The sequence below is a fragment of the Podarcis melisellensis genome, assembly GCF_964234715.1.
Source record: "Podarcis melisellensis genome assembly, chromosome: 9".
Lineage (NCBI taxonomy): Eukaryota > Metazoa > Chordata > Lepidosauria > Squamata > Lacertidae > Podarcis > Podarcis melisellensis.
The window spans coordinates 76,983,385-77,003,310 of record NC_138541.1 but is presented as its reverse complement, the minus strand read 5'-3'; the positions used below and the strand labels follow the sequence as shown (position 1 = coordinate 77,003,310).

General features: G+C 42.4%; 1 protein-coding gene across 2 annotated transcripts in view; it reads right to left on the bottom strand.

The window, feature by feature from the left end:
• Nucleotides 1-19,032, bottom strand: part of SH3TC1 (SH3 domain and tetratricopeptide repeats 1) — a 36,967-nt gene extending 17,935 nt beyond the window's left edge. Inside the window, exons 1-5 of one of the 2 annotated variants that reach the window (XM_081925546.1) lie at nucleotides 19,016-19,032; nucleotides 6,930-7,185; nucleotides 5,563-5,690; nucleotides 2,963-3,068; nucleotides 1,220-1,360 (exon numbers count right to left, since the gene is read on the bottom strand). In XM_081925546.1, the coding sequence (XP_081781672.1) occupies nucleotides 1,220-1,360; nucleotides 2,963-3,068; nucleotides 5,563-5,690; nucleotides 6,930-7,164 (610 nt within the window). In that variant the 5' untranslated portion in view covers nucleotides 7,165-7,185; nucleotides 19,016-19,032. Of the gene's footprint in view, nucleotides 1-1,219; nucleotides 1,361-2,962; nucleotides 3,069-5,562; nucleotides 5,691-6,929; nucleotides 7,186-9,599; nucleotides 10,902-19,015 lie in introns of those variants that run through there. The other variant, XM_081925545.1, reaches the window with a different exon arrangement.
• Nucleotides 19,033-19,926: the final 894 nt, after the last annotated feature.

Here is a 19,926-nt window from a genome sequence, read left to right as displayed (position 1 = left end):
TTGAAAACATATCAAGTATTTTTGCAGTCATTTTAACATGAGCCACATAAAATGAACCCCAAATGAGCCAACCCAGACCCTGTGGGAGGGGCGTTTCTCTCTCTGAAACATGAAGTACACTCTGACCATTGTCTTTTCTTTTATGTTTGATGCTGTTAAATCAAATAAGGGGTGGTGGTGAAGGTTTTATGGTCGTATTTGCAGGGGGTTGGACTAGATGACCTTTGGTGGACCCTTCCAACTCTACAATTCTGTGGTTCTATGGGTTGTTGGTTTTTTTGGTGTGTGTGGGGTGTGATCCTGATGTATATTCTGCTCTAGAAGGCTTAGTTTGGTCAGAATCAAGTATATGCTTCCAGAGTTAATGCTAAATACATTAAAGGTAAAGGGACCCCTGACCGTTAGGTCCAGTCGCGGACGCCTCTAGGGTTGCGGCACTCATCTCACTTTATTGGCTGAGGGAGCCGGCGTGCAGCTTCCGGGTCATGTGGCGAGCATGACTAAGCTGCTTCTGGTGAACCAGAGCAGCGCACGGAAACGCCATTTACCTCCCTGCCAGAGGTAATATACCTATTTATCTACTTGCACTTTGACTTGCTTTCGAACTGCTAGGTTGGCAGGAGCAGGGACCAAGCAACGGGAGCTCACCCCGTCACGGGGATTCGAACCACCGACCTTCTGATCGGCAAGTCCCAGGCTCTGTGATTTAACCCACAGCGCCACCTGCGTAAATACATTACTTCTGGTAAATGAGCCACCATAGCCACTAGAGGACCGTGAAAATTTGTGTCCCAGGCTCTTTAGACTCATCTGTTGTTGTTAGTCGTGTCCGACTCTTCGTGACCCCATGGAGCAGAGCACGCCAGGCACTCCTGTCTTCCACTACTCATGTACTATCTGAAACCAATGGGGTGCACTGGTTGCTGGATGTGAAATATATTGGCATTATTTTTAGCTCTCCCACCCCACTATCAAGTCCTGGCCAAACAGAGGTTTCAGGAAAACCAGGGAGGGAAATGTTTTCCCCCTTTCTCCACTAACTCCCTTGCCCCAAAGAGTTGGACCCTTGGCTGGAAGCTCCTCCTTCTGCTGAGAGGGGCTCCCACACTGCGGCATTTTGTAATATGGAATAGTCACCATTTGTTCCCAAAGATCATCATGTAATTTAACTCCATGAATATTTAGTATTTCCGGACAATTACTAATACAAACTCAGTACCTTCTTGAATTAATAGGCCTCTGTATATCATACCAAGACATTCCTCATCAAGACTAACATCAATTCCAACTGATTCCTCTGATGAAGAGAGCCAGAAATAATCATCTAGCAACAGATTCTCCATACAATGATTTAAAAAACCTGCCAAAGAAATTTTTCAGTGTAAGTAGATGTTTTTTAAAGTCCCCATTTTCATAACGCCAGTAATAGCAGAAACAAGGGCAGGTAACAAGGTGTAGCTGACCTGTGAGTAGTTCCAAGACCACTGTTTTAGATTGCTGTTTTTTTAATTGAAATGCATCTTATCATTTTGTAACAGTTTTATGTGAACTGTCCTGCAAGATCTTTGCCTTAAAAGTGGCCCAGAAATAAAATATCCTGGCCAGGGCATGTTTTCACTGGGAATAAGATTGATAATGTTTTTTTTCTAATCTGCATAGTGTTTGTGTCTGCTATAACCTTTTGGAAGCAAAGACAGCAAAGGTTATTTGAACCCATTTCATCCATAAACTACTAATTCTGCCCACCCTCAAGGATATGAACCCTTTAAGGGGACTGATTTTGAAAACTAGGGCAAGAGGGCTGTGCATGTAACCTACTTTTTATGCATTTTTTAATTCAGTTCATTTGTCGTAACAGAGATGAAACAAACTTTTTAAAACTAAAGAAAAAGGACTTGAAAGCAAGCGTGAAGAATAAAAACTCTATGCTCTGGTAACCTCAAAGTTAGATTACTGCAGCATGTTATATGTAGGGCTGCCTCTGCAGATGGTTCAGAAACTTCAGCTGGTGCAGAATTTGGCAGCCAGATTGATTATTGGGGCAAAATGATTCAGGCACATTACACCGATCCTGGCTGGACTACAGTAGCTGACAATTAGTTTTCGGGCCCAATTCAAAGTGCTGGTTCTGACCTATAAAGGCTTAAAGTGGCTCACAACACCTCAAGGACTGCCTCTTCCATATGAATCTACCCGGACCCTGAGATCATCATCTGAGACCCTCCTTCACGTGCTTCCTCCACGAGAGGTCCGGAGGGTGGCAACGTGAGAACAGGGCCTTCTCTGCAGTGGCTCCCTGTCTGTGGAATGCTCTCCCCAGTGAAGTTCGCCTGGTGCCTTCATTATACACCTTTAGGCGCCAAGCAATAATGTTCCTCTTCAATCAGGCCTTTGGCTTATTAACACCCGGTGCCCTATTAAATGTGTTGTTGGATGGGGGACTGTTAGTTTGTTTTTTGTTCTTACTTTTATTATGTACTTTGTGCTTTTTATTTTGTAATTTTATGTTGTGAACCGCCCTGAGATCTACAGATGAAGGGCAAAAATATAAAATATAAAATATAAAATAATATAAAATATAAAATATATCATTGTCATCATCATCATAGTGCTCAATTTTGTACTTTTAGTTTATGACATGCATCTTCAGCCAAACAGAAATGGAGAGTTTACAGCCCTCAGCTTTATCTAGTGGAAGCTGTGCTGATAAATATTTCATCCTTACAAGTGTTTTCACTTTGAGTAATGAGCAAAGATGTTGAAAACCCTTCCGTTTTCAAGCCCTTTGGTACCTGTAAAAATCCAACAGCATGTTTCCAAAAAAGAAAGCAGAAAAAAGAGCAAGCATTGAAAAAAGCTGGTTTACATTTCTTACTATGAAGAAATGTACTGTGAGGACTTATATTTACAATAGCAACAATCACAAAAAAGCTTAACTTTCCTATAGGCAGAAGTGCTTTACCAAGGGAATAATAAGTTACAAACTTCCAGATTTCTTCAAAGGTCCAAAATGTCACCACTATTAGTTGGTCTTCACTGTGAATGGACAGCAGCCTGGCAGACAACTCCTAAGAAAGGCAAAAACACCCATGTGTTGCTGATTGCTGCTTTTGACTAAATTTATATCCTGTCCTTCCTCCCAAGGGAGCCTAGGGCAGCGAACAAGTGATGAAACAATACAAATTCTGTGAAACATCTTTAAAATATAAATATATATTTAAAAACAGTTCCAATACAGATGAAGACAATACATATATGTGAGTCCTATGGAAGGAACCAGTTAAATCATATTTGAGCTAAAAGAGAAAAAACCATGTTGGAATTAATTAAACCACAAGTTTGCCCAAAGAGAAACAGACCTACGGAAGCTACATTAGTGATCGGAGTGAGAAAGAGCAGCCCAGCTGCACCGAGTAAAGCAAAAAAGCATACATGTATTTTGCAACTGGGGCTTTTTTCCTAGAAAAAGAGGTGCCAGAACTCGGTTCTGGTGAGTTCCAGCTGGAAAGAAAAGCCCTGCGTGTGTTAATAGGAATGTAAGTTGAGTGGTCAATGTACACAACTGGCCATTGTGCAGAGTCACCAGGTTTCAGAGAAGGTGCACATAATCCTGCGAGTTTATCTTTGAGATCACCTTATGCCATATCTGCCACCAGACCATTTCGATTTGCGGAACTGGCACTGCTACAGGTGCCACATAATAATTGTTCAGTGTTCGAAAGAAATCAATCTTTTAGCGTGGCAGCACTCACAATTTGAGACGCCCTGCCTACTGACATCAGGTGAGCACCTTCACTGGACTTTTCTCAGTGCCTACTAAAAACATTTTTGTTTAGACAAAGCCTAACCAGATATGCAGAATGTTCACATATGTTTTAATCCATTTTTAGCTTATTGCTGTTTTAATTAATTTAATCTGAACATTTTAAATAATTTTAAACTTTTTTTTACTGATCATTGTACTGTTTTGTAAATTGCTTTCAGATTTTTTTAATTTTTTATTTTATAATCAAGTGGCATATAAATTGTATGAAACAAACAAACCTTTCGTGAAGAGAGAATTGCATATTCCCAGTCAATATACATAATTTCCAACAGGTCTTGGGAAATGAGCATATATTTACTGAGTTTTATACATTCTCCAGATATGATGCATAATCTCCAAAGGGAATAAAAATAAAAATAAATAAAATATCGTCCGGTAGCCCCTTATAAACTAAGGTGCAATTGGACCATTTATTATTATTTTTATTTTTATTTCAACTGCGTCAGACCAACACGGCTACCCACCTGAATCTAGAATCTCCAAAGAGGTTTGGGCATGTGTCAATTGCATTTGGTACATTTGCTGGGTAATATGCACATTGTCTGGTTAGTATGCAGAGTCTCCAAGAAACATGCCATTTTCTATTTCTTGTTCAGAAGTGTGCAATCTGCACTCCCTGGGCTGCTTCAGTGCCAATCTATAATCTTACATGGGCCACAACATACCCAGCCAAGCTGCAGGAAAAAGAAGTGGGGGCCCTCAGATAAATCCTAAATTTTGTCTGCAGTCCAGGTCCCTTCTCACCAACCTGATCTGGATGCTCCACTCAGCTGAGCAGCACAAGGGGCAGTGAAGAGGAAGGAAAGTTTTAACCAGCAGAGGCAAAGAAGACTGGACTTGGACTTGGACTTGGACTACTCTTTCAGCAGTGGACTGAGTCAGAAATGGCAGTGGGAAGGATTAGCGGTACTTTACACCCTTTCTCTCCCAGACCTCTTGCCTGGTTAAATATCCCTTCCCCTGCATTTCCCCATGATAACTAGGCCCCTTGCTACTATTAAACTTTTTCCTAAACTTAATAGCAGCGGTGGTGGGGATGCATCAGAATGATGGCAGGGGGAGGGAAGGTTTAAACTTTCCTTTCCCTGCAATTCCCCTTGTGTGGCTCAGCTGAGAGCAGCTGAGAGTGGGGGGGGGGGGGGAGGAGAGAGCAGGACTGTGGGGGTGGGGGTGGGGAGGAGCTAATCTTCATCCAGAGCCGACCTTCCTGTTGCTCGTCTGATCAGACGGCACATCGCAATAATCCTTCTTGGGTTGAATTGTGAGGAAAGTGGGGTGGGTGTGGAAACGCCTCCTGGGAAGCAAAGTGGGCGGAAAGAGATGCATATCTGTGCCAGGCGGCTGGAAGCAGCAAGTGATCCTGTGCATAACCCTCCTCTCAGGCCATATAGGGCTTTCAAAGATGAATACTATAACTGGCCTGAGAATACAGCAGGTGCTGTTATTTCAGCTTTATAGCATTCTAAGAGTTGGCAGCCAAGTTGACAGCTTTGCTTTATCACAAAGCATCAAGAAATAAGGTTGACTTCAGCTAAAGAGCTAAAATTATTGCCCCCTTAAGTTGTGACCATTTTGTGCTTTGCAGGTAACAGAGACAGGGATGCCCAGCCATATTTTCTACACGAAGGATAGCAGGCTGTGCAAAAACAATTCCCATGGCTTATTATAGATCCTGGAAGCTTAATTTTGTGGCACTGAAGGCAATTGTGGATAATAACTGGTTGTAAATGACTTACACAGAAAACTGCCCTGGCTTTTTTGTCATCGTTTTCCAGAAGACGAAGTCGTCCTCTCAGATAACCCTGCAGCTGAGAGTCAGGAAGCCCAGTCTTACATCTTGCCATGGTTATCTTCAGGGGTAAATCTGAAAATACGTGTTTGGTAGACTGTGAATATGAACATATGATTAACCTACCTTATACTGAAGTCAGATTACTTCATCTAGCTGAGAACTGTCTACTTTGATTGGCAGTGGCCTGCAGATGCCTCTTCCTTTTGCAAAAGGATATGTGAATATTTGCAGTATTTCACTTTTTTATTATGAAAGACAAGGAATAAAGACTATACTATATATACTAAATATAAATAAATAAATTCAGTAAAAATTAGAATACCAACAGTAGTACAGTTCTATGCATATTAACTCAGAAGTAAGTATCGCTATGGAACTTAAAAAGGTAAAGGTACCCCTGCCTGTACGGGCCAGTCGTGTCTGACTCTAGGGTTGTGCGCCCATCTCACTTAAGAGGCCGGGGGCCAGCGCTGTCTGGAAACACTTCCGGGTCACGTGGCCAGCGTGACGAAGCTGCTCTGGCGAGCCAGCACCAGCGCAGCACACGGAAACGCCGTTTACCTCCCTGCTATAAAGCAGTACCTATTTATCTACTTGCACTTAAGGGTGCTTTCGAACTGCTAGGTGGGCAGGAGCTGGGACCGAAAGACGGGAGCTCACCCTGCCGCGGGGATTCAAACCGCCGACCATGCGATCGGCAAGCCCTAGGCGCTGAGGTTTTACCCACAGCGCCACCCACATCCCTTACTATGGAACTTACTTCCAAGTAATTGTACCTATCTAAAACATCAGAAATGTCAAAAAGATATTTTCATCATGTATAGCAGAAATATTCCATTGTTAAAAATGTGTTGAATAATATTATGAGCAGAAACACTGGGACTTTAAGTAATGAAGCATGCAGAGTAATCTCCTGAACCACAGCCAGTTGAATGCAAGCTGAATGCATTCATGAATGCAAATTATCCCCTTACTTAACAGAACTTCAATTGAGACACTCCTTTTTCTAAGAACAAAACCAAATAAATAATACAACGTTACCCCTGTGATTTTCCCTTTTAGACTGCAATGCTACCATAATTGACATAGTTTCACTGGCAACATATGAGTATTGAAGCAGATTGAACTATTCTTCTTCAGGTATCTGAAGAAGTGTGCATGCACACAAAAGCTCATACCAGTAACAAACTTAGTTGGTCTCTAAGGTGCTACCAGATTTTTTTTTTTAAATTTTATTATTGTTGTTGTTATTATTATATGTTTGAGGTTTGAGGAGAGGCGAGACAACTGGAGGATGTTAACAGGCCTTACCTTTTTGCTGCTGCTGCTGCTGCAATGCAATTCTCTCATTCACATTGGACAAAGGCACAAGCTTGCAAGGAGAGGGGCTCTCTCCCAGTGGCTCGGCGTTCTCTTCCCAGCTGGTTTTCTGCTTGGGTTGCAGGTGTGAGGGAGAGATGCAAGGATTCTTTCCCTCTGTGACAGCATCATACTCAGAAACAGATGTGCCAAATTGTTCTTCTCCTGTTGCTACTGAGGACTCCATCTTTTTCAGGTACTACCAGCTCTATAAAAAACAAATTACCACACAAACTCTGTTGGTGTCGCTGACGTGATATAGTATTGTGGCTATGAGACTGAGCTACCACTTCCACTCAAGAACTCAAGAAAATGTCTCTCATGAGAAAAAGAATTTGTTTCTAGATAACAAGTCACAGCTGCAGAAGTCCAAGACTATGTTTTTTAAGCAGGCTATATTAAGGTGGATTGAGTGGCTAATAATAACAAGAACATTAAAAGCATCTAATGTGGTGAAGATACCTTTGGATCAATCAGTGACTGTTGGTATTGTTCAGCAATTGATGGCTGAACAATTAAAAATGATCTGATTAATGTTTGATGAAAATGAAGAAAATGAACCAGATGATAATGGAAAAAAGGAGTCAGAGGAATATGAGGCAGAAAATGGAAATGGGGAATACACAGAGGCCCCAGACCAAACTGATGAAAAGTTGGCAGGACTAGATCAAGAAATGATCAAATGGAAGGAACCTGGTGGTCATGTGGAAAGGGAAAGGGAAATGGAGATGACCTCCGTACAAGGATTTAGAGGAGAAGTCACAAATGATTTGGATAACTATCTGGATATAGTGTTGATGAAGTGAAGAGCAGAAAAAAAGCTTTCAGTCTTCATTCCTGGCCTTTTTTTAGTTTTAGCAGAGAGAAAGTACTTTGCATACAATCTGGAGTGAATTAAGAGAATGTTGCTATTAAAAAGACTGGGAAAAATAAAAATGGAAGGTCTAAGAGGTGGAGATTGGGATACCATCGTAAACACAACAGGACACGGAGCTGAACATATGGATCTGGATATGAACAAGCAGATATATAATGAGAAACAAAAATAGAATACTGGTCTAATGTGTGATCTTAGCGGAGGGACTATGGACATGGATAGAATAATTTAGTATTATTCCGTATGGAGTAATGATGTGGGGAATTAATAAAGGTAAAATTAAAATGGTTAAAATTCATTAATAATAATAATGGGTAGTGGTTCTTCTTTGGATCAAAGCTGGTTTGGAGGAAAACACATCAAAATGCAGTATTTCATATGATACAGGATATGGGTTGCTGCTAACATTGTGGGTACACATCTTCCCAAAGTAGTGCTGGGATGACACTGGACCGGACGGGCATATGGACACAGTCCTAGTTATAGTTGCCACCTGACCCCAGGACCAAGGCAGGATCCAGGAGCACCCTTAAGCCGCTGGTCTTTCAAGAAGCCCCGTGTATTTTAAAGTAAGCAACCCCCATCCAGAACAGGCTGCGCAGCTAATCCTGGATTAGTTCTCCTATTGCACCTCTCTGTCTTTACAGGATTAAACCTCAGCTTGTTAATCCACATCCAATTAATCACTGCTCCCAGATAAAAAAAATCAGACTTCTGCTGTCTCTCTGGAATCAAAAGGAAAGGAGAGATACAGCCAAGGCTCATAACCATATTCCTATTTATGGCACCCCATCCTGCACCCAGAAGAGAACTGCTTTTCAGCAGCAAACACCAGAAACCCAACTAAATGTATGCCATCAATTGCCAAGGATTTGCTGGGGTGCATTTGGAGGGAAGAAGCAGGAGATGGGGGGAGGGGCTGTTTCATCCTTTCCCGGCTGCCGTATTCCCTTTTCCTCCTTATTAACCTACAACTGGGAGAAAGTGGCCAGGGAAATAAACTTTCAATAGTAAATTCTCCTTAATTATAAAATGGCCCCCACTTTGCACACCCATGGTAGACACCAGCTGGGAAGCTCTTGTTTACAGTTGTCATTCAGCTTTCATTCTGTTAACCCCCAAACCACACCAGCTGTCATTTTGACCTACATGGATAGGGGGAAAGACAGTGTAAAATGTGCATATGGAAGTGTGGGGGAATGACTTAGGACTTAAGGGTTCATTGGATTTCATATTCTAGGAAGAGAAAATAATCTATCCTGTGCAAATTCCTGAAAAGCTGAAAAGCTGAGTTTTACATCAGTTTGCCATTCCCGCCCCCCCCAGGCACCGCAACTATTTTATTTTACAGACTAATCCCCTTCTCTTCTCTTCTCATGCATTCAGTCTTCCTGCAAAAAGCTGCGTTAGTTGCCCAGTATCTGAAATAGCCGCAGAGAAGGCCAGCCCAAGACATTTTGCTAGTTGAAGCAGAACGCCAAATGGTGCCTCACCCCAACCCCACGTTAAGGTCAAAGGACCATAGTAGGGAAAGTTATGTTGGTACTTGAGGCAGAAAAATCTCACAAGTGCCTCTTCCCGACAGTCAAAATACAACAACAACAAAATTAGAATAGCTAACAATTTGTTGCCCTTGTTCTGAAGTAAACACCTCCCTCTGCTTAATTATAGGGTCGGCCCCATGAGAGCCACAGAACTGAATCAAAACACACAAGCAAAAAGTCTGAGAGAGAGAGTACACCTACCTCCCAGCCTTGCTGGTTCCTAATTTTCACTTCAGCAACATAAGGCACATTTTACCAGTTTTGTTCCAACCAATTCCCGATACATCCTTTCCTGTTTGAACCTCCCCCCACTTCTCTTTTCCTGTTGGCTCACATCTGATCTGGACAGTTTAGCTAACTCTGCAAGTTAGTTGACCATTAACAGACACTGTTAATCTTAGAGTATCTTCTTTAAAAGTGACTTGTTGCTCTTTGCCTGTTGAAATCCTGAACTCCAAGTTAGCAGATTATATCCTTTTTATTGCCTTCAGCTTTTAGAACCAGCGCATCACTCAAGGGGCAGACTTCAGCTTTGCTTTTGCCTCCTGCAATCAACAGCAGAATAAATGGAGGGGCTCAAGTCTTCTTGACCAACAGCTCAGGCTGGAAGCCCTTCCCCAGGCCCTGCCAAGGGGGGACTCCCATGTTTACTCATTGGTGAGAAAAATGCCAGTGTTCAGGAACCTGTCTTCTCCCTTCATATATCCTAGGGTGGAAACCTTTGCACAGAAAACAAGCACTGTGCTGAGCCCTGGATCAAATTAAGCCCTAACAGAATCAATGATGGAACCACAATGGTTAAAAACATTTAACATATTGACTATAATCCACCCAAATCACAACATAGTAAAGGTGCAAGTCAGAGTGACACACAAGCAGCTCAGCAATGTTAGCACAGTTCCACTGGGTGTGCCAAAGGAACAGTCACTGCATAAAAGGTCCTCTCTGACACATGGTCACCAACTTCATAGACCTAGGCAGCGGACACACCAAGATGGCCTCTAACTGAGACCTCAGTGTGCAGTCTGGATGGTATGGGTGCACATGGTCCATCACATAGCTCAGGCCCGTTTAGGGTTTTATAGCTTAAGCACTTTAAAATGGGCCAAGAAACATAGCAGAAGTCAGTGTGTAGCTGGTATAATACAGGAACTGGTGAAGCTGGCTGTTGTGCACCCATTAGGACTGTGGCAGCCACAATCTGAACCAGCTGAAGTTTCCAGACTGCCTCTAAAAGCAGCCGCACATAAAATGCATTACAGGAGTACAGTATGAACATGACCAGAGCATGGATCCCTGTGGCTAGGTCTACCTTCTCTAGAAACATCTGCAGTTGGGTGAAGCTAATAAAACAATCCTGGCTACCAGATTTAAATGTTTTTATGTTTAATGCTTAATTATGCTTTTATGTATGTTAGAAGGCACCCTGAGGGGCTGGGGAAACCTAGTCAGATGGGTGGAGTGCAAATAATGAGGATGATGATGATGATGATGATGATAATAACAACAACAACAACAACCAACATTACCTGGGCTTCCCCAGTCAGGAGCACACAAACTTGTGACCCAGGGCTCTTACAATCAGTCTTCCTGACCAATGTAGTTTTTCTCAGTCCGGAACCATTCATGCTCACCTAGACTGAGTCCACACGGGTGGGTGTAGTTACTTACTACGCATTTGAAAACCCTCCCCTTGATAAGGTTAAATCATTACTAACACAACAATGTAAGGTGATGCCTAAACATCAGGCTCATGTGACCAACTCCTTGATGACCACAATAAAATTAATGCTGAAGACCAGATTCAATTCAACTCAGGGCTTATCGACCCGTAATCTTTTTCTGCTGCTTTCTTCTGGGGAAAACTGCTCTTTAGTGCTCAATCGGAGCAAACAGCAATTCGGGTTTTCTCCAGGTTGATGTTTGCTCTGGCTGAGCACAAAAGAGCAAGTTTTCCCTGGGAAAGGAGTGGCGCAAGGGGGAAACCGCTCAGAGTTGAGCTTTCTAGACACGGAACAAGCGGAAATGTGGATGAGCCCTCACAAGGGGTCTTCTTTAGCGGTCAATGAATATACAAGTCATAATGTTGTCATTGGAAGTAATTAATTTGACTGATCTATATAGATATGGTGACCTGACCTACAATAGAATGTATAATAGTTAATTGCAGCCCTAATTTATGTTACTCTATAACTTTCTGACTCATAGGTCATATTTGGCCCAGCAAGGGTCCCAATTTCACCCACAAGGCCATTTCCCAAAAACTATTTGATTTTAAGTGAATTGCCATCTCGTCCAAATTTTGGTCAGGTGGTCGTCTGGTCATCCGGTCAAGTTATGCTGTTACTGAGAAGGGGGCAGAGGTCAAGAAAATTTAAATTAGACACATGTATGATTGATTTTGGCCTTTTCTAGCAACTATTACATCTTCTGCTTTCATAAATACTACTAGAAGGAATACAATTTTAAAAATCATAATTTGACTCCAGACTTAGGGCTTGTCTACATTCAAGCATTATTTAGCTGTTGATTGACTTTTCCCTTATCTGAGTTAGACAAGAGTGATCTACACTCACATATATTTCCGTTCATAACAGTAGGCTTCCCCTTCTAATGTGCTGGTTCCATTATGCCTAAAAAAATATCAAGAGGGCATGCAAAGAGGGCTTTTTCGTGTGTGTGTTAAACCCACTCAAAAGTGTGCAGAAGCACATAGGCAATTGTAAATTTTCTTGTGTGGTTTTCTGAGAGATGAAATGAAAGGGGGAGTGAACTAGGACGAGTTACAAGCACCCCCAGAAAAGAAATACTTGAGCAAGTAGTGGGCATGGAAACAGTAGAAGAAAGTGACAATTGATCCCCACCCCCGCCACCAAAAAAACCCTCACCAAAACAAATAGTATGAAGAAGCCCCATTTCCCCCAACTTATTGGATTAACCCTGCATTAGGTAAACCTAAATTTTCAGGGGGAAAGCATAAAGATTTGCGTTTGAGGGTAACATAAGTTGGACTGTGCAAATTAAATGCGAATACAAACCGTAAACTCCAGTGCAGCCAAACCCTAACAGTACAAGTTAGCCCCATTGAGTTCAACTGTATTCAATTACAAGCATTTATTTACAGGATTGCAGTCTGTTTGTTGCCCTTAGGCCCAATGAAATCAATGTGAAAAGAATGTCAGGTCTATCCTTCTTCATTGATTTCAGTGGGCATTGTGTGCAAAAAAGCACACACACACTATACCTTGAAATCACATTTTTGTTACCCTTTTCCTCCTCAAAGAATTCTGGGCACTATCATTGACCCCTCACAGAGATATAATTTCCATAAATCCTTTACAAACTAAAGTACCCAGAATTCTTTGAGGAAAATATGCTTCAAATGTATAATAATAATAATAATAATAATAATAATAATAATAATATGCCACCCATCTGATTGGATTGCCCCAGCTACTCTGGGCATGTCCCAACAAAATATTAAAACACACACAAAAGACCTCAACAGAAAGCATAGTGTCGGCATAGTTTTTGATGACCTTGAAGCTGCCTGCAGACAAACGCTGGCTCCCTCGGCCAGTAAAGCGAGATGAGCACCGCAACCCCAGAGTTGTCCGCAACTGGACTTAATGGTCAGGGGTCCCATTACCATTACAAACAAGGGGTCAGCGACCTTTTTCAGCCATGGGCTGGTCCACCGTCCCTCAGACCATGTGGTGGGCCGGACTATATTTTTTTTGGGGGGGAATAATGAATTCCTATGCCCCACAAATAACCCTGAGATGCATTTTAAATAAAAGGACACATTCTACTCATGTAAAGACAAAGATTCCTGGACCGTCCGCAGGCCGGATTTAGAAGGCAATTGAGCCAGATTCGGCCCCTGGGCCATAGTTTGCCTACCCATGCTCTAAACCCATATTAGGAAGATGTATATCCCCTTTATGTTTAAGATCATAAGCTGTATGTGATATTCCATTCTCATTCTACTCAGGATCCAGGTCCAGCTATCACTTGGCTCTTTCTACATAAAAACAAATACTCAAAACATGTCCACCTACAATCCCTTTTGGATAGTTTGATGCATTTAGGTTTCTTTTGAAAGGAAGCCGAGATATGCATGACATATGAGTGGGGGAAAGAGAACATTTCCTTTTATTGTTTTCTTCAGGGCCAGCACAGCTTCCTGCTTCACTGTGTCTGCATGGTCAGCTGAATATGCAGCGGATTTTCAGATGCAGCCATCTGAAACACCCTCGTGGAGTGCAGTGGTTAGAGCAGGGGAAGGCAACCAAGGGCACGGGGGCTGGATGTGGCCCAATCGCCTTCTCAATCCAGCCCGCGGACGGTCCGGGAATCAGTGTGCTTTTACATGAGTAGAATGTATCCTTTTATTTAAAATGCATCTCTGGGTTATTTGTGGGGCATAGGAATTCGTTCATTTTTTCCCCTTCAAAATATCCTCACAGAACTCTAGCCCAATGGGTACCATTAATTTGATTTTGAAATGATTTTAGAATGCTGTGTTACTTTGATTGTTGTTAGCCGCTCTGAGCCCGGCTTCGGCTGGGGAGGGCAGGATATAAACAAATTATTATTATTATTATTATTATTATTATTATTATTATTATTATTATTATTATTATCCTCTGTCCATCTATTTACTGGTTGTCCTTTTAGTGAGAGTCATTATTTATGTATCTAATTTAATTGTTTTATTATGATATAACCCATCCTGGGACTTTGAGTGAAGAACAGGTAATAAATGTTTCTTTTTTAAAAAATCTGCAAAGGTTTGAGATTTTGAATCTGAAAGGTGGGGACTGAGGGAGAATTAAGTGTGCCTGGAACCAGTGGATTTAATAGAACGGCGGGCTGGATTAGGCCCCCTAAACTGACTTTGGACATGGCTGCTCCATAAACATCTGAGGAAGCCACTGGGAAAACTGAAGCAGGGCAGTCTTCCTTCTGGGTTAGTAAATGAGGAACACTTTTGTTTCCGGCTCTGCCAACTGCTAGCATGCAACCCAAAAGATTTCCCCCCAAGGAAAATGCACCTTAAAAATGTTTGCCCACCTCTGCCTTACTGTGTTCTGAAAAAAGAAAAATAGGTCTGACATAAGATGACACATCTACATGTTACAAGAAAAAACTCTCACTCAATATAGTGTAATTTAATTACTGGTGGGTAGGGAAATAATGTATGGCATAAAACATTTATTTCCCCTTTGTCTGAATCCATTTTGTTAAATGAAAAGGGGAAGATGTACACCTTTCAGTACTGAAGCTGAAGGATGTACAGTCAGATACAATAATGTTTATTGTGATGTTCCACAACAATGTGCATTCAAAGCATGTTAATAGAATGCATATTAAATCAGTATCAAACTATTTCTCCCCAATCTAGATCTCCCTTCATACAAGCTGCATTAATAATAATAATAATAAATAATAATAATAATAATAATAATAATAATAATAATAATAATAATAATAATAATTTATACCCCACCCTCCCCAGCCAAGACTGGGCTCAGGGTGGCTAACAACTGATAATAAAAACAAGTTGATTAAAATACAATTTAAAAGGTTAAGATACAACATTAAAACATTAGGGTGCAGCCTCTTCACAGGAGGAGAAAGGAAAAAGAAAGAGGGGGAGGGAATCAAATTGGCTCCAAGCCAAAGGCCAGGCGAAACAACTCTGTCTTACGGGCCCTGTGGAAAGAAATCAGATCCCGCAGGGCCCTGGTCTCATGAGGCAGAGCGTTCCACCAGGCTGGGGCCAGTGCTGAAAAGGCCCTGGCTCTGGTTGAGGCTAATCTAACTTCCTTAGGGCCTGGGACCTCTAGGGCGTTGCTATTTATGGACCTTAAGGTCCTCCGTGGGGCATACCAGGAGAGGCAGTCCCATAGGTACGCGGGTCCTAGGCCGTGAAGGAAGATTTGCTCCATCTGGAAGGCCATGCAAGTATCTGTATGAAAAACAGAGCTCATAGACACGCCAACATCTTGTCTAGTTGTCCCTTAAAACTGTGGGATTCATCCAGCCTCATATAACCAACATGTTTAACTTTAATTAATGCATGTAGGGGTTAAGACCATAGAGTAAGCTGTCCTGTCAGGCTTAGCTAGGTCACACCCCCTCACCGTGGGAAGACAGGTTACTTAACTCTTTGTTCTCTTCCATTTTCTCTCTTCAGCCATGTCACCCTACCCTGCTCTAAGATCAGACCACATGGCTTTAGCAAGTCATCTTAGTGTTTCTATACAAAATTTTTAGAAACTCTTACAACTTTTTAAAACGATGTTGTTCTGCCTGCTTTTTTCTTGCTGCTGCATGGAAAAGCACATCAATCTGACCTCTGAAAAAATTGTCAGTAAACCATTTTTAACTTGCTGAACCCGTGGTCTTTTTCTATATTAAGGGAAGTCAGAAACTTAGGAAAGAAACTTAGATGAGGATATTTTAAAGGTCTAACAGCATATATTTCCAGTATTTTACTTTACTGCATGTTTTGTGATTTTAAATATCTGCTACGGCTCTCTCACCACAAAAATCTTGCAGGCAATAACTCTGGCGTCATCTAGCAACTCACTTCTTTATAGTAGTTTTAAGGAACTGCTCCAAGTGGCTACCATTGCACCATAGATTCTTAAAGACTTTCCCAAGTAGCAGTTACAAACCAAGCAGCACACTGGAAGCAAAATAATCTGACTCCATCTGCAATGCTCCCTACCACAAACCCTAAAAGCAGTGAATGACATCAGCCCTTATATTGATCCATACTATATTAATCCGTATTATATTAATCCAGTCATGCTGGTTCAAGCATATATCTGGAAATAAGTCCCATTCCAATCTTAAATTCAGATGCACTTTCATAATTCACATCCAAAATAAGATTAAAAAATTGGACCCATTTAAGCCATATGTTTTGACGAAACTCACAAGTAGGACATGTAAACAATAGCTCTCCTGCTTCTTGTTCCCAGGTGCTAGTCAGAGAGAGGCAGCAATCTCAGGTGAGAGGTACTAAAGACGGCAGCTAAAGAGTATTGGAGGAGGGAGCGCTATATGCCATGGGCCCTCCCTGCTATGCTGGTTCGCTGCCCTCAAGCGCAGTGAAAGATGCTGTCCTATTCCCACTGTCAAAGAAATTCTGTGTACACACTATACTTTTAAAGCAGAATATCCCTCCCCCCCAAAGAAAACCCCCACACCCTGGGCACTGTGAGGTAAACTCTAGGCCAGGGATCCCCAAACTAAGGCCCGCGAGCCAGATAAGGCCCGAGGACTCATTTATCTGGCCTGCAGTGACCCCTGCTGCCTGCTCGGTTTTACCAGTGCTGCACTGTGCGGCTTCCCACTTCTGGGTCGGAGAAGCACCAGAAATAGCTTATGCGCAAGTGTTATTTGCGCACGTGCGTTATTTCTGGTGCACATCCAAGTCGGAGGAGGCCCGTGTACATGTGCACAAGCTATTTCTGGTGCTCCTCCAACCCGGAAGTGTGCCAGAAACAGGGTGTGCGCACGCATGTGGGCACACGCTCCCCCACCCTCCGGCCCACCGTGCAATTGGCGCTGGAGACACTGGCCCGAGGTGTGGTAAGTTTGCTGACCCCTGCTCTAAGCAACCCTTAACAAACTGGCTGGCATCTTGCCTGTTGTCTCAGCCAGCAAGATGTCTTGAGGCAGTTCTCCTCATCACTTCCAAACTACTGGCCTCCTCCTGGCGTGCTCTGGTCCAGGGGGTCACAAAGAGTCGGACACGACTAAAGGACTAAACAACAACAACCAGCTGATTATTAGCGAGAGAATAAATGATGTTCAAATCCAGAAAAAGCCAGCTAACGCTGGAGCAGCCCAACAGGAAGAAGCACCAAACACTTCATGTATGCCCCCGACTTGTTTCCTTGCCAGCTTTCTATCTTCACATCTTGTGTTAAGGGGTTTTGTTTGTTTGTTTAATTGTGAAAGGAGGAACACTTTAATCTAAAGGCTAAAAAGGAGTTGATGTGCAATTACCATATTTTACTCACTTGGCTTTTCCCTGCGGCTGAAGCCTTAGAGCAATTATAACATCTTATAAAGAATATTAAATCAAACATTAATTATCAGCTCTGAAAGACAGTTTATTATCTCAGAAGAGAACCCAATGACCCTGACACAGACTGAACTTACTCCTCCAAAAAAATCTAAAAGTACAAAATACTATTATTTAAAAACAAAAACATGAATATTTCCCTAGCAGAGAAAGAGTAAATAACGTGCACCTCAGTTTAAAACCAAACTACAAGAGTAACAGCATGAAGTTAAATTATCAAACAATTACCAAACATACATACATACACACACATAATAAGAAAACATTGCCTCTTGACTTCATAAATGTAGGGATAATTAAAAATAGCTAATTCATAGTCATAGAAATATTAGTTTAACTCCCACCCCAATGATACCCTATTTTATTTCTTCATTTTTAGGGCCTTACAGGACAATCCTTGCTCAGAAGTAAACCCTAGTGAATTTGGTGGTGCTTATTCCCAGGTAAATGGGGTTAGGATTACTGTAAAGCCTTAGTTCCAAAGTAAAATATTAACTAAATGCTTTGTCCTTGTATATCTGGCACCTAATGCAGAGAACAGAATCCTGAAAGCTTGAGTCACAGAGAGAGATGGAGAGACTCACCTGACAGGGGAGGCAAAGCAAAGCAATCCAGCTGTGAGAAGGCCAATAATGGGAGGCTTCAGCCAGTAAATTGGGCAGGTGGGTGAATTTAAAGGGTAATGCAGACTCCATACGACAGTATTCCCTGTTCTGGCACCTTCAGTCTTTCCCTTGGCCCAACACTCATGTTCTTTCTATGCAGGAAAGATTGTACAGTATTCATCTCTGCTAACCATTGCTATGTTGAAAGGGAATCTACTGATTTCAAGCAAAGCTCTCTGAGGTACAAATCTTCATGTGGGAACATGAGGATGCTTTGTGGCCACTGTGGCTGGAGTGTTAAAGAAGCCCAGGAGAGGAAGCAAGACACAGACCCTGTTTCACTTGGGAAATTCCAGATAACTAAATCAACATAGGGGCCCCAAATGGAGTGGAGTTGCAGAAGGAAGTGGGAAACGGAGTAAGCAGTGGGTTGGAAAGCAGATATGTGCGAGGATCAAGGCAAAAACAGGCTAAACAGCTGGAGAAGGCCTCTAAGCATATCAGTGGATGGTCACAGGAGCCGGGCATCTGGGAGTGGGGGGGGGGGCAGAAGGCAGAGGACCAAGAGCCAGAAACGGACTGAATTCCAGCTATTGGCCTGAACTAATGAGCTAAATGTTAACTGCAGGTGTCTGGCAAAATGTTATTAGATGGAAGATATATGTGCCATTGTTGGTGTCCTACGTGCATTGTAGCTTTGGAGGGTACGAAGGCAGTCAAAGTAAGGTAAAAAAGGTAAAGGTACCCCTGCCCGTACGGGCCAGTCTTGACAGACTCTGGGGTTGTGCGCCCATCTCACTTAAGAGGCCGGGGGCCAGCGCTGTCCGGAGACACTTCCGGGTCACGTGGCCAGTGTGACATCGCTGCTCTGGCGAGCCAGAGCCGCACACGGAAACACCGTTTACCTTCCCGCTGGTAAGCGGTCCCTATTTATCTACTTGCACCCAGAGGTGCTTTCGAACTGCTAGGTTGGCAGGCGCTGGGACCGAGCAGCGGGAGCGCACCCCGCCGCAGGGATTCGAACCGCCGACCTTTCGATCGGCAAGTCCTAGGCGCTGAGGCTTTAACCCACAGCGCCACCTGCGTCCCTTTAAAGTCAAAGTAAATGTCCTTAAAACAAAGCAAACCAAAAACCTGCAGGGGGTGGGGGGGACTGGAATACGGCTACCAGCTTTTTCTTTTACTGGCCTGAACCGTATGTGTTTAATCACAATCTGAACAGTAACTGAGCTGGTGAAAATGTGGCAGCCTTAGGTTCACTCACTGCTTATGACCATAATCCAAGATGGGGAGAAAAAGACACCCATCTGCAGAAGTCAAGTGTCTCCACAAAGCTGTAGTCCAAACTGTATTTTACAGTCATAGAACTTGGTCGGAGAATTTGAGGGAGGTAATAGCATGTCCACTGGATACACTTTCCCTTTAAGCAGCTGCTGTGGGCTGTTTGAAAGCTCCAGAAATATTTTGTGCCTGTTATTTTAAATATTTCTAAGCCATCTTTCAAGGCAAAAAGCTCTCCTAAGGCAGCTCACATAAAAATATAGACTTGCAATGCAAAACTTCAACAGAATACCATAATTTTAGAATAGAATACCAACCATTTTAAACACTATTTAAACCCAGCAGTAAGACAGCTACTAATAATCCAGAACTTGCGAGAATGAAACTTAAAAAAGGATGACCTCATACCTCTCTGAATTGTTATCACTGAATGCCTTAAAGCTGTCTCTGGATGTCTCTAGGTGTTTTCCAGAACAAATAAATGTTATGGTGTTAATAGTCCCTCAGAGGATCATTATGAATAGCTCATGACAGT